Source organism: Telmatherina bonti (assembly GCF_933228915.1).
Source record: "Telmatherina bonti genome assembly, chromosome: 3".
NCBI classification, from domain to species: Eukaryota; Metazoa; Chordata; class Actinopteri; order Atheriniformes; family Telmatherinidae; genus Telmatherina; species Telmatherina bonti.
This window is the reverse complement of record NC_136621.1, coordinates 45,053,907-45,067,806: the sequence shown is the minus strand read 5'-3', so window position 1 is coordinate 45,067,806 and position 13,900 is coordinate 45,053,907. Positions and strand designations below refer to the sequence as shown.

The 13,900-nt window shown below is 41.3% G+C and overlaps 1 protein-coding gene across 3 annotated transcripts in view; it reads right to left on the bottom strand.

Moving 5' to 3' along the window:
* The window catches only part of LOC306774602 (son of sevenless homolog 1-like), a 174,101-nt gene that overhangs the window by 44,696 nt on the left and 115,505 nt on the right, over positions 1 to 13,900 (bottom strand). For all 3 annotated transcript variants that reach the window (XM_079264709.1, XM_079264710.1, XM_079264711.1), the window contains exons 14-20: positions 12,041 to 12,263; positions 11,847 to 11,966; positions 11,615 to 11,777; positions 8,232 to 8,349; positions 7,985 to 8,157; positions 6,995 to 7,111; positions 6,635 to 6,908 (exon numbers count right to left, since the gene is read on the bottom strand). In XM_079264709.1, the coding sequence (XP_079120835.1) occupies positions 6,635 to 6,908; positions 6,995 to 7,111; positions 7,985 to 8,157; positions 8,232 to 8,349; positions 11,615 to 11,777; positions 11,847 to 11,966; positions 12,041 to 12,263 (1,188 nt within the window). The remainder of the gene's footprint in view (positions 1 to 6,634; positions 6,909 to 6,994; positions 7,112 to 7,984; positions 8,158 to 8,231; positions 8,350 to 11,614; positions 11,778 to 11,846; positions 11,967 to 12,040; positions 12,264 to 13,900) is intronic.

The window sequence follows — 13,900 nt, the reverse complement described above, 5'->3', positions numbered from 1 at the left end:
AAATGTGACTTATTGATCATACTTGATAAAACGTGACTTATTGATCAAACGTTATAAAACGTGACTTATTGATCAAACGTGATAAAACGTGACTTACTGATCAAACGTGATAAAACGTGACTTATTGATCAAACGTGATAAAACGTGACTTACTGATCAAACGTTATAAAACGTGACTTATTGATCTAACGTTGTAAAACGTGACTTTTTTGATCAAACGCTATAAAATGTGACTTATTGATCTAACGTTATAAAACGTGACTTACTGATCAAACGTGATAAAACATGACTTATTGATCAAACGTGATAAAATGTGACTTATTGATCCAACGTGATAAAACGTGACGTATTGATCAAACGCTATAAAATGTGACTTATTGATCAAATGTGATAAAACATGACTCATTGATCCAACGTGAAAAAAACGTGACTTACTGATCATACTTGATAAAGCGTGACTTATTGATCCAACGTGATAAAACGTGACTTATTGATCCAACGTGATAAAACGTGACTTATGGATCTAACGTTATAAAACGTGACTTATGGATCTAACGTTATAAAACGTGACTTATTGATCCAACGTGATAAAACGTGACTTATTGATCCAACGTGATAAAACGTGACCTATTCATCTAACGTTATAAAACGTGACTTTTTTGATCAAACGCTATAAAACGTGACTTATTGATCTAACGTTATAAAACGTGACTTTTTGATCAAACGCTATAAAATGTTACTTATTGATCTAACGTTATAAAACGTGACTTATTGATCAAATTTTATAAAACGTGACTTTTTGATCAATGGTTATAAAACGTGACTTATTGATCTAACGTGATAAAACATGACTTATTGATCTAACGTTATAAAACGTGACTTATTGATCCAACGTGATAAAACGTGACTTATTGATCCAACGTCATAAAACATGACTTATTGATCCAACGTGATAAAACGTGACTTTTTTGATCAAACGCTATAAAACGTGACTTATTGATCAAACGCTATAAAACGTGACTTATTGTTCATAATTGATAAAACGTGACTTATTGATCAAACACTATAAAACGTGACTTATTGATCCAACGTGATAAAACGTGACTTTTTTGATCAAACGCTATAAAACGTGACTTATTGTTCATACTTGATAAAACGTGACTTATTGATCAAACGCAATAAAACGTGACTTATTGATCAAATGTGATAAAACATGACTCATTGATCATACTTGATAAAACGTGACTTATTGATCTAACGTTATAAAACATGACTCATTGATCAAACGTGATAAAACGTGACTTATTGATCTAAGGTTATAAAACATGACTTATTGATCAAACGTGATAAAACGTGACTTATTGATCTAACGTTATAAAACATGACTCATTGATCAAACGTGATAAAACGTGACTTATTGATCTAAGGTTATAAAACATGACTCATTGATCAAACGTGATAAAACGTGACTTATTGATTTAACGTTTTAAAATGTGACTTATTGATCAAACGCTATAAAACGTGACTTATTGATCAAATGTGATAAAACGTGACTTATTGATCAAACGTGATAAAACGTGACTCATTGATCAAACGTGATAAAACGTGACTTATTGATCCAACGCTATAAAACGTGACTTATTGATCCAACGTGATAAAACGTGACTTATTGATCCAACGTGATAAAATATGACTTTTTGATCAAATATTATAAAACGTGACTTTTTGATCAAACGTCACAAAACGTGACTTATTGATCAAACGTGATAAAACGTGACTTATTGATCAAACGTGATAAAACGTGACTTATTGATCAAACGTGATGAAACGTGACTTATTGATCAAACGTGATAAAACGTAACTTATTGATCATACTTGATAAAATGTGACTTATTGACCCAACGTGATAAAACGTGACTTATTGATCCAACGTGATAAAACGTGACTTATTGATCAAACGTGATAAAACGTGACTTATTGATCAAACGTTATAAAACGTGACTTATTGATCAAACGTGATAAAACGTGACTTATTGATCTAACGTGATAAAACGTGACTTATTGATCAAACGTGATAAAACGTGACTTACTGATCAAACGTGATAAAACGTGACTTATTGATCAAACGTGATAAAACGTGACTTATTGATCAAATGTGATAAAACATGACTTATTGATCATACTTGATAAAACGTGACTTATTGATCCAACGTTATAAAACGTGACTTACTGATCAAACGTGATAAAACGTGACTTATTGATCCAACGTGATAAAAACGTGACTTACTGATCAAACGTGATAAAACGTGACTTATTGATCTAACGTGATAAAACGTGACTTATTAATCAAACGTGATGAAACGTGACTTATTGATCCAACGTTATAAAATGTGACTTATTGATCATACTTGATAAAACGTGACTTATTGATCAAACGTTATAAAACGTGACTTATTGATCAAACGTGATAAAACGTGACTTACTGATCAAACGTGATAAAACGTGACTTATTGATCAAACGTGATAAAACGTGACTTATTGATCAAACGTTATAAAACGTGACTTATTGATCTAACGTTGTAAAACGTGACTTTTTTGATCAAACGCTATAAAATGTGACTTATTGATCTAACGTTATAAAACGTGACTTACTGATCAAACGTGATAAAACATGACTTATTGATCAAACGTGATAAAATGTGACTTATTGATCCAACGTGATAAAACATGACTTATTGATCCAACGTGATAAAACGTGACGTATTGATCAAACGCTATAAAATGTGACTTACTGATCAAATGTGATAAAACATGACTCATTGATCAAACGTGAAAAAAACGTGACTTACTGATCATACTTGATAAAGCGTGACTTATTGATCCAACGTGATAAAACGTGACTTATTGATCCAACGTGATAAAACGTGACTTATTGATCCAACGTGATAAAACGTGACCTATTCATCTAACGTTATAAAACGTGACTTTTTTGATCAAACGCTATAAAACGTGACTTATTGATCTAACGTTATAAAACGTGACTTTTTGATCCAACGCTATAAAATGTTACTTATTGATCTAACGTTATAAAACGTGACTTATTGATCAAATTTTATAAAACGTGACTTTTTGATCAATGGTTATAAAACGTGACTTATTGATCTAACGTGATAAAACGTGACTTATTGATCTAACGTTATAAAACGTGACTTATTGATCTAACGTGATAAAACGTGACTTATTGATCTAACGTTATAAAACGTGACTTATTGATCCAACGTGATAAAACGTGACTTATTGATCCAACGTCATAAAACATGACTTATTGATCCAACGTGATAAAACGTGACTTTTTTGATCAAACGCTATAAAACGTGACTTATTGATCAAACGCTATAAAACGTGACTTATTGTTCATACTTGATAAAACGTGACTTATTGATCAAACGCTATAAAACGTGACTTATTGATCAAATGTGATAAAACATGACTCATTGATCATACTTGATAAAACGTGACTTATTGATCTTACTTGATAAAACGTGACTTATTGATCAAACGTGATAAAACGTGACTTATTGATCCAACGTGATAAAACGTGACTTATTGATCAAACGTTATAAAACGTGACTTATTGATCTAACGTTATAAAACGTGACTTATTGATCCAACGTGATGAAACGTGACTTATTGATTAAACGCTATAAAATGCGACTTATTGATCAAATGTGATAAAACATGACTCATTGATCATACTTGATAAAACATGACTTATTGATCATACTTGATAAAACGTGACTTATTGATCCAACGTGATAAAACGTGACTTATTGATCCAACGTGATAAAACGTGACCTATTCATCTAACGTTATAAAACGTGACTTTTTTGATCAAACGCTATAAAACGTGACTTATTGATTTAACGTTATAAAACATGACTTTTTGATCAAACGCTATAAAATGTTACTTATTGATCTAACGTTATAAAACGTGACTTATTGATCTAACGTTATAAAACGTGACTTATTGATCAAATTTTATAAAACGTGACTTTTTGATCAATGGTTATAAAACGTGACTTATTGATCCAACGTGATAAAACGTGACTTATTGATCCAACGTGATAAAACGTGACTTATTGATCAAACGCTATAAAACGTGACTTATTGATCAAATGTGATAAAACATGACTTATTGATCCAACTTGATAAAACGTGACTTATTGATCAAACGCTATAAAACGTGACTTATTGATCAAACTTGATAAAACGTGACTTACTGATCAAACGTGATAAAACGTGACTTATTGATCCAACGTGATAAAACGTGACTTATTGATCTAACGTTGTAAAACGTGACTTTTTTGATCAAACGCTATAAAATGTGACTTATTGATCTAACGTTATAAAACGTGACTTACTGATCAAACGTGATAAAACATGACTTATTGATCAAACGTGATAAAATGTGACTTATTGATCCAACGTGATAAAACATGACTTATTGATCCAACGTGATAAAACGTGACGTATTGATCAAACGCTATAAAATGTGACTTATTGATCAAATGTGATAAAACATGACTCATTGATCAAACGTGAAAAAAACGTGACTTACTGATCATACTTGATAAAGCGTGACTTATTGATCCAACGTGATAAAACGTGACTTATTGATCCAACGTGATAAAACGTGACTTATTGATCAAATGTTATAAAACGTGACTTATTGATCTAACGTTATAAAACGTGACTTATTGATCAAATTTTATAAAACGTGACTTTTTGATCAATGGTTATAAAACGTAACTTATTGATCTAACGTGATAAAACGTGACTTATTGATCTAACGTTATAAAACGTGACTTATTGATCCAACGTGATAAAACGTGACTTATTGATCCAACGTCATAAAACATGACTTATTGATCCAACGTGATAAAACGTGACTTTTTTGATCAAACGCTATAAAACGTGACTTATTGATCAAACGCTATAAAACGTGACTTATTGTTCATACTTGATAAAACGTGACTTATTGATCTCACTTGATAAAACGTGACTTATTGATCCAACGTGATAAAACGTGACTTATTGATCCAACGTGATAAAACGTGACTTATTGATCAAACGTTATAAAACGTGACTTATTGATCTAACGTTATAAAACGTGACTTATTGATCCAACGTGATAAAACGTGACTTATTGATTAAACGCTATAAAATGCGACTTATTGATCAAATGTGATAAAACATGACTCATTGATCATACTTGATAAAACATGACTTATTGATCATACTTGATAAAACGTGACTTATTGATCCAACGTGATAAAACGTGACTCATTGATCATACTTGATAAAACGTGACTTATTGATCATACTTGATAAAACGTGACTTATTGATCCAACGTGATAAAACGTGACCTATTCATCTAACGTTATAAAACGTGACTTTTTTGATCAAACGCTATAAAACGTGACTTATTGATTTAACGTTATAAAACGTGACTTTTTTGATCAAACGCTATAAAATGTTACTTATTGATCTAACGTTATAAAACGTGACTTATTGATCTAACGTTATAAAACGTGACTTATTGATCAAATTTTATAAAACGTGACTTTTTGATCAATGGTTATAAAACGTGACTTATTGATCCAACGTGATAAAACGTGACTTATTGATCCAACGTGATAAAACGTGACTTATTGATCCAACGTGATAAAACGTGACTTATTGATTTAACGTTATAAAACATGACTTTTTGATCAAACGCTATAAAATGTTACTTATTGATCTAACGTTATAAAACGTGACTTATTGATCTAACGTTATAAAACGTGACTTATTGATCAAATTTTATAAAACGTGACTTTTTGATCAATGGTTATAAAACGTGACTTATTGATCCAACGTGATAAAACGTGACTTATTGATCCAACGTGATAAAACGTGACTTATTGATCAAACGCTATAAAACGTGACTTATTGATCAAATGTGATAAAACATGACTCATTGATCAAACGTGATAAAAACGTGACTTACTGATCAAACGTGATAAAATGTGACTTATTGATCCAACGTGATAAAACGTGACGTATTGATCAAACGCTATAAAATGTGACTTATTGATCAAATGTGATAAAACGTGACTTATTGATCATACTTGATAAAACGTGACTTATTGATCCAACGTTATAAAACGTGACTTACTGATCAAACGTGATAAAACGTGACTTATTGATCCAACGTGATAAAAACGTGACTTACTGATCAAACGTGATAAAACGTGACTTATTGATCTAACGTGATAAAACGTGACTTATTAATTAAACGTGATAAAACGTGACTTACTGATCAAACGTGATGAAACGTGACTTATTGATCCAACGTTATAAAACGTGACTTATTGATCATACTTGATAAAACGTGACTTATTGATCCAACGTTATAAAATGTGACTTATTGATCAAATGTGATTTAATGTAAAACGTGATGATAAAATGTAACTTAAGATTCTGAAATCAATAAAATCCGTGAGGGTTTTCATGAGGCCTGACATGGCATAATCTTCCTGTCAGTCATTGATCAGCTAGCGGAGCAATTCTTAGCCAATAAACTTGTCTTACTTGAGTGGAAGGGGCTGCTTGGACCCTGAGGCGAGTCAAACACACTGCCTACATCAGTAGAACTGGAAGTGGCCGAAGCGGGGGGTGGAGTCAGGGGTGTGTGGGGTGAGCTGGGGGTGGACACCGCCAACCCTTCAGCATCATTGTCGGGGATCCGGCTGTAGCTGATTTTTCTGGGTTCATTCTGCAGAGGTGTTGGATGCCGCATGGTGCCGGGCCTTGTCGAGGTGGGCCGAATCCCCGGGGATTTCAGAGGACAGTTGTACTTCTTCCCCTGGACGAGGATGAGGACAAGTAGGACAGAGCTTTAGTAGAGTCTTCACAGATAAGACAACTAAAGGTTAATGTGGTGGTGCTTACAAATCTAGGTAAGGACCGAGTGTGGCGGGGCTCTATCTCCAAAGACTTGTTGAACAGGTAATCTGCAAAGTCCTTTTCTGACAGGTTTTCCATTGGGTTCAGGTTCTCCAGGAACTTCTGCTCCAAAGACACAGCACGTCCAGATTTAAAGGTCATTGTCGAACAAACCATCAGCAGATATGAATGAATATTAATAAATAAAAAAACAAATGGATAAGAAACTAAATAGATGGATGAGACTGTGCTGCTTCCAGAGATTTCGCTCTGTACTTTGGACCCTTTTGGGGCTGTTACAAGTTTCCATGGAAATAAAAGAGTAGTTGTTTGCCAGCAGGATCATCCGATTAAGCTCCATAAAACCAAGATAATCAGCAAAATAACAAACCAGATCAAAACGAGTTGTAGAGGAAGAGAAGCAGTCACGAGCAGACTCAAACCAACCTGTTCTAATGGGTAACATGAGATCGCTAGCCAACAACATGCTACCAACAAACAAAGGGAGGCCTGCAAATCTCTGTATGTATGTCAGGAGCATAAACATTCCTGTCTTTTATCTGGACGTTGACAACATGCTAACAACAAGCTAAAACATGGCGGAGGTCCTAACAAGGTCTCAGAATGCAGTCTTTTGTTTCATAGAGACAAGGCTGCATGAAGACATGTCAACTCCATTGCGTCTGAAAGCTGCCGTGAGACTGTTCACGATGAGAACCCTGTGGTTTCTAGGTTACAAATACAGCTCTAATCCTAGTCTCTCTGTCTCCTGCAGTCATCACATATCATCTAACCTGGCCTCGCACGACTTTTCTTCTGACTTCCTGTCATCAGAAATACTCTGATTACTCGGCAGCTGAGGGGGGTATCAGTGATGGACCAGAAACCTGGTCAGTTTGTCACATAAAGCCACTTCAGATGGTTATTTTGGAAGCTACAACATGATTGTGTCACGAAGACATGCTGCAACGGAAAGTGACATCAGCACGGACTTACCCTGATGTCGTTCTCCACCCTCAAGCAGTACGGCTGGTTCTGGTACTGCTGGATCTCTCCAGTGATCTCAGCAACTTTCCGCCTTTTGCTGAAGTTTATCAGGTCTTTGCCGTGTCGCCGCAGGATGTCAGGGTTTCCCTCCTCCGTCTTCAAGATGTTGGTCAGGTAGATTCCTGGAAGACATGAACAGGTGAGTTCTGCCACCCATCACCTGCAGCTGTGATTGACAGGTGAAGTCTGGCCGTACCAAAGAAGGGAACACAGGGCGGGTTGATGGAGCGCAGCTTGGCCAAGTACTTCTTGTAGTGATCTTCACTCAGCTCATGAGCATCTTCCAGGATTTTTCTCTGCCGACTTGGAATTTGCTACAAAGAGAAAAAAAGATGGATTTTCTTATTCTTCACATCCTGGCAGCTGAAAACCATCAATACATGAAGAGGATCAGCTCATCTCAGAGTTTTATGTCAGCTACCGACTATGGGGACACGCTTGTCCTTATGTCTGGGTTTGTGTGCAGGTGATGCAAGCAGGTCATGCAGTGGATCCTGGTGTTCTGCTTGATGGTCTGGAGGACTAGACCGGGATCAGAGGTCTACAGCAGTCTCCTACCTAGCTGAGGGGATGTTTTGTGTCAGCCTTGGTGACACTCCGTCCTCTTCTGCCCCATTTTTTATTTGGGGTCCCACAAGGTTAAGTTTTACACCCTGTATTCTTTTGTTTATAATGTCTCCCAGTTTGTTCTGGTTTTTGGTGCTAACACTGGGTCCTCCCCCCACACTTGGTCAGCAGATTCAGTACTACAAGCTCTACAGCTTTACAGGATGGGCTACAGGTACTGAACATCATAAGAAACCTGGGTGTTAGAATGGATTTTGACTTTACAGTTGATTTGTAAAGACCGCTACGAAGTCAAGCTTTTTTTCAGCGAACTGAACCAATTGTCACGAAGACCTCAGCGTTGAGCCCTCAAACCTTCACCACCACTTGTTTGCACTAATGGACTGTTAGTGGGCCATTGCTTGTCTCCAGCTGGTATAAAATCCTGCTGCACATCATTTATAAAGACCTTTTCAATGAAAATGAAAAGGTCTTCATGAATTCAATTAAACAACTTTTAAGACATGACTTAAATATCAAGACATTCGGAAGTAGATGGGAAAGAATCCATCCATCTTCTGCAGCTTATCCGGGGTCGGGTCGCGGGGGCAGCAGCCTAAGCAGGGAAGCCCAGACTTCCCTCTCCCCAGCCACATTTACCAACTCTGCGGGGGGATCCCGAGGCGTTCCCAGGCCAGCTGAGAGATATAATCCCTCCAGCGGGTCCTGGGTCTTCCCCGGGGTCTCCTCCCAGAGGGACGTGCCTGGAACACCCCACCAGGGAGGTCCAGGAGGCATCCTGACCAGATGCCCGAGCCACCTCAACTGGTTCCTCTCGATGCGGAGGAGCAGCGGCTCTACTCTGATCTCCTCCCGGATGACCGAGCTCCTCACCCTATCTCTAAGGGAGAGCCCGGCCACCCTGCGGAGGAAACTCATTTCAGCCGCCTGTATACGAGATCTGGTTCTTTCAGTCACGACCCACAGCTCATGACCATAGGTGAGGGTAGGAACGTAGATCGACTGGTAAATCGAGAGCTTTGCCTTCTGGCTCAGCTCCTTCTTCACCACGACAGACCGGCGCAGAGTCCGCATTACTGCAGCTTGACGGCATCCCTCACTGCTGGTGTCCACCAACGAGTCCTGGGATTACCGCCACGACAGACACCAACGACCTTACAGCCACAGCTCCGGCTGGCCGCCTCAGCAATAGAGGCACGGAACACAGCCCATTCGGACTCAATGTCCCCCGCCTCACTCGGGACATGGTTGAAGCTCTGCTGAAGGTGGGAGTTGAAGCTCGCTCTGACGGGGGACTCAGCCAGACGTTCCCAGCAGACCCTCACAACATGTTTGGGCCTGCCAGATCTGACCGGCTTCCTCCCCCACCATCTGAGCCAACTCACCACCAGGTGGTGATCAGTTGAAGCTCCATCCATCTCTTCATTTTGCAGCAGGTCTGATGATACGATTACAAAATCAATCATCAAATTGTGTACGTGACCAAAGTGCGCCTATAGACACTGTTTTGCTCAAACATGGAGTTCATTATGGACAATCTGTGACGAGCACAGAAGCCCAACAACAAAATGCCTCTTGGGTTCAATCATGGGTGGTGTGGGGGGGGGGGGGGCATTCCTCCCAATCACTCCCCTCCAATCACAACCCTTGCAGGCTGAGCCTGACTGGGCCCTGGGTAAAGGTAACCAGACACTTGCCTTCATTCGTCACCCCCAAGCCTGGCCCCAGAGGGGGGCCCAGTGACCATCCAGGCAAGGGAACCTTTATTCCATGTTAGTCTGTATCATAGGGGTCTATGAAAACAATATGAAACATTTTAAACGTATAAATGAAAACATTTTAATGTAAGGCCTGGGATACTGTTGGTGATGCGTTTGCGCATGTATCATGGTGTCCACGTGTTCCCATCTTACATTTGGAACGTAGGCTGTGTGCTGATGCTAAGTAGCGTGTCACGTGCGCATGATCAATATTGACTTGAATGGTAGAAGCGCTCGTGAAATAGGAATATAAACACAGGATCAGGAGTAAACAAAATGGCAGATAGTTTTGAAAAGCGCCTTTCAGACCTTGTTTGCAACTACAGCCATAATTATAACTGTTCTGCCCGCTGCACAGCGACTCCAGCCTGACAGTTAGCAACAAGCTGACATGTTGGTGTAACTATGAAGGCATTTCCAGTTGGAGTGTCGGTCCGTTGCTTTTTCAGTTCAGTTTAATCTGTTTGTAAAATGTTTGTGTGGTTTTTTACTCTGAGCGTACGTAGACTCTCTCAGACCACCTGATCCTGATGGTGCCGCGAACCAAGCAAAAACCCAGTCTTTGCTGGTCCCAGATGGTAGGAGGTCCTGCAGCTCTTTCCTACCAGGGACCTCGTTTATAAAACTGTACGGAGCAGCGATGACCACAGGTGGCGTACGAAGGGAAGAGGAGGAAATTCTAACAACTGATCAGGTGGAGGCGGGATTGACATCAGCACCGCCTGGAAGGTGGAGGAGCGAAAACCAAGAACAAGAGCGGTGACACATTTCAGAGGAGGAAGGTAGACCGGGTCCTCAATCAGGACCAGGTAGACCAGGTAGACCAGGTCCTCCATCATTATGAGATAAATGGAATAATCAGGTATAACTGTATTGGTATGGCAGCTGCTGTACGACTTGTGTGATCTGGCTTTTGGTCGAGGTTCTGATCAATATTTCTGATCCAGATGTTTTCATGTGGAGGATCAATATCAAAACGTATTTTCTCAGTTTTCTGCAGATAACGTTCATGAGCAATGTTTACTGGGAAACGTTTTTATTTGATTTTGAACTGTCTCAAGTTTTTGTTGGTGTCCGTTTCCTGCTCCATCATCTGGCAGGTCCCAGCTGGCGTGGAGGCGGGGCCTTTGTACCGCCAAGCCAGGTTTGTATAAATCCCAGAAGTTGACTGTAACTGGCGCACGGCGGGTAACAGAGTTGTTTTGGGGAGATTTCATTCTACAAGTTAGGGAGGGGTTTACACGAGAGTTACCTCAAAGGTGTGGTCCAGTCTGTAGACAGGTGAGGAGTTCATGGCACTGACCACTTCCAGAACACCATTGAAGTTGTTGAGTTCCTGGAAAACCTGCAAGATCTCAATAATCCGGGATATAACGGCGACTCGTTCCTCCAAGTTCTCTGTTTCTACAATACACCTGCAGAGAGAGCACAGGTCAGAGGTCATAGCATGGATCAGTTCCACCTGGAGACTCCTCCCAGCTTACTTTTCCAGCCACAGCGTGAGGTTGGTGGTGTGTCGGATCATCCTCAGCAGGTTGGGGGAATGAATCTCTTTGTCTTCTTTGGTCCAGACGCTGCCGACCAGCTCCGATGGCTGCACCGCCCTGCAGGAAAAGGTCAGAGGTCAGAGGTCAGAAGTCGGTCGGCCCGGCACTGAAGCAACCCGCAGCTACATTACCTGTACAACTCTGACTCCAGCAAGGTAAGCTGGCGAGCGATCTCAATCGGGTGCAGTGTCATGAGGTCAAACTGGTCCACATTTCCTGGCTTACAGATGTGCCACTCGATGGGGGGTGGAGAGTTCTGGAAGGTGATGCTGTGGCTGGGTGGACTCACCTGTACCTGCTTCTTTCTCTGGATGATTTTAGTGATTGACTCCACCCATTTTTTCATGGTTTTACCTGCAACACATGACATGATCATTTTCCTACTAGAGCCATAACGATTAAATCAAATACCTCACATTTAGACAAGTAGACAGGTGTATAGACAGGTGTGTGGACAGGCGTATAGACGGACGTATAGAAGGACGTGTAGACAGGCGTGTGGACAGGTAGGTGGACAGGTAGGTGGACAGATCTGTGGACAGATGTGTGGACAGGTGAGTGGACAGACTTGTGGACAGACGCGTGGACAGACGAGTGGACAGGTGAGTGGACAGACGAGTGGACAGACGAGTGGACAGGTGAGTGGACAGACGTGTGGACAGGTGAGTGGACAGACGTGTGGACAGGTGAGTGGACAGACGAGTGGACAGACGAGTGGACAGGTGAGTGGACAGACGTGTGGACAGGTGAGTGGACAGACGAGTGGACAGACGAGTGGACAGGTGAGTGGACAGACGTGTGGACAGGTGAGTGGACAGACGAGTGGACAGACGTGTGGACAGGTGAGTGGACAGACGAGTGGACAGACGAGTGGACAGACGAGTGGACAGGTGAGTGGACAGACGTGTGGACAGGTGAGTGGACAGACGAGTGGACAGGTGAGTGGACAGGTGAGTGGACAGACGTGTGGACAGGTGAGTGGACAGACGTGTGGACAGGTGAGTGGACAGACGTGTGGACAGGTATGTGGACAGGTGAGTGGACAGACGTGTGGACAGACGAGTGGACAGACGAGTGGACAGGTGAGTGGACAGACGTGTGGACAGGTGAGTGGACAGACGAGTGGACAGACGAGTGGACAGGTGAGTGGACAGACGTGTGGACAGGTGAGTGGACAGACGAGTGGACAGACGTGTGGACAGGTGAGTGGACAGACGAGTGGACAGACGAGTGGACAAGTGAGTGGACAGACGTGTGGACAGGTGAGTGGACAGACGAGTGGACAGGTGAGTGGACAGACGTGTGGACAGGTGAGTGGACAGACGTGTGGACAGGTATGTGGACAGGTGAGTGGACAGACGTGTGGACAGGTATGTGGACAGGTGAGTGGACAGACGTGTGGACAGGTATGTGGACAGGTATGTGGACAGACGAGTGGACAGGTGAGTGGACAGACGAGTGGACAGACGTGTGGACAGGTATGTGGACAGGTGAGTGGACAGACGTGTGGACAGGTATGTGGACAGGTGAGTGGACAGACGAGTGGACGTGTGGACAGGTGAGTGGACAGACGAGTGGACAGACGAGTGGACAGGTGAGTGGACAGACGAGTGGACAGACGTGTGGACGTGTGGACAGGTGAGTGGACAGACGTGTGGACAGGTATGTGGACAGGTGAGTGGACAGGTGAGTGGACAGACGTGTGGACAGGTATGTGGACAGGTGAGTGGACAGACGTGTGGACAGGTATGTGGACAGGTGAGTGGACAGACGTGTGGACAGGTATGTGGACAGGTGAGTGGACAGACGTGTGGACAGGTATGTGGACAGGTGAGTGGACAGACGAGTGGACAGACGAGTGGACAGGTGAGTGGACAGACGTGTGGACAGGTATGTGGACAGGTGAGTGGACAGACGTGTGGACAGGTATGTGGACAGGTGAGTGGACAGACGAGTGGACAGGTGAGTGGACAGACGTGTGGACAGGTATG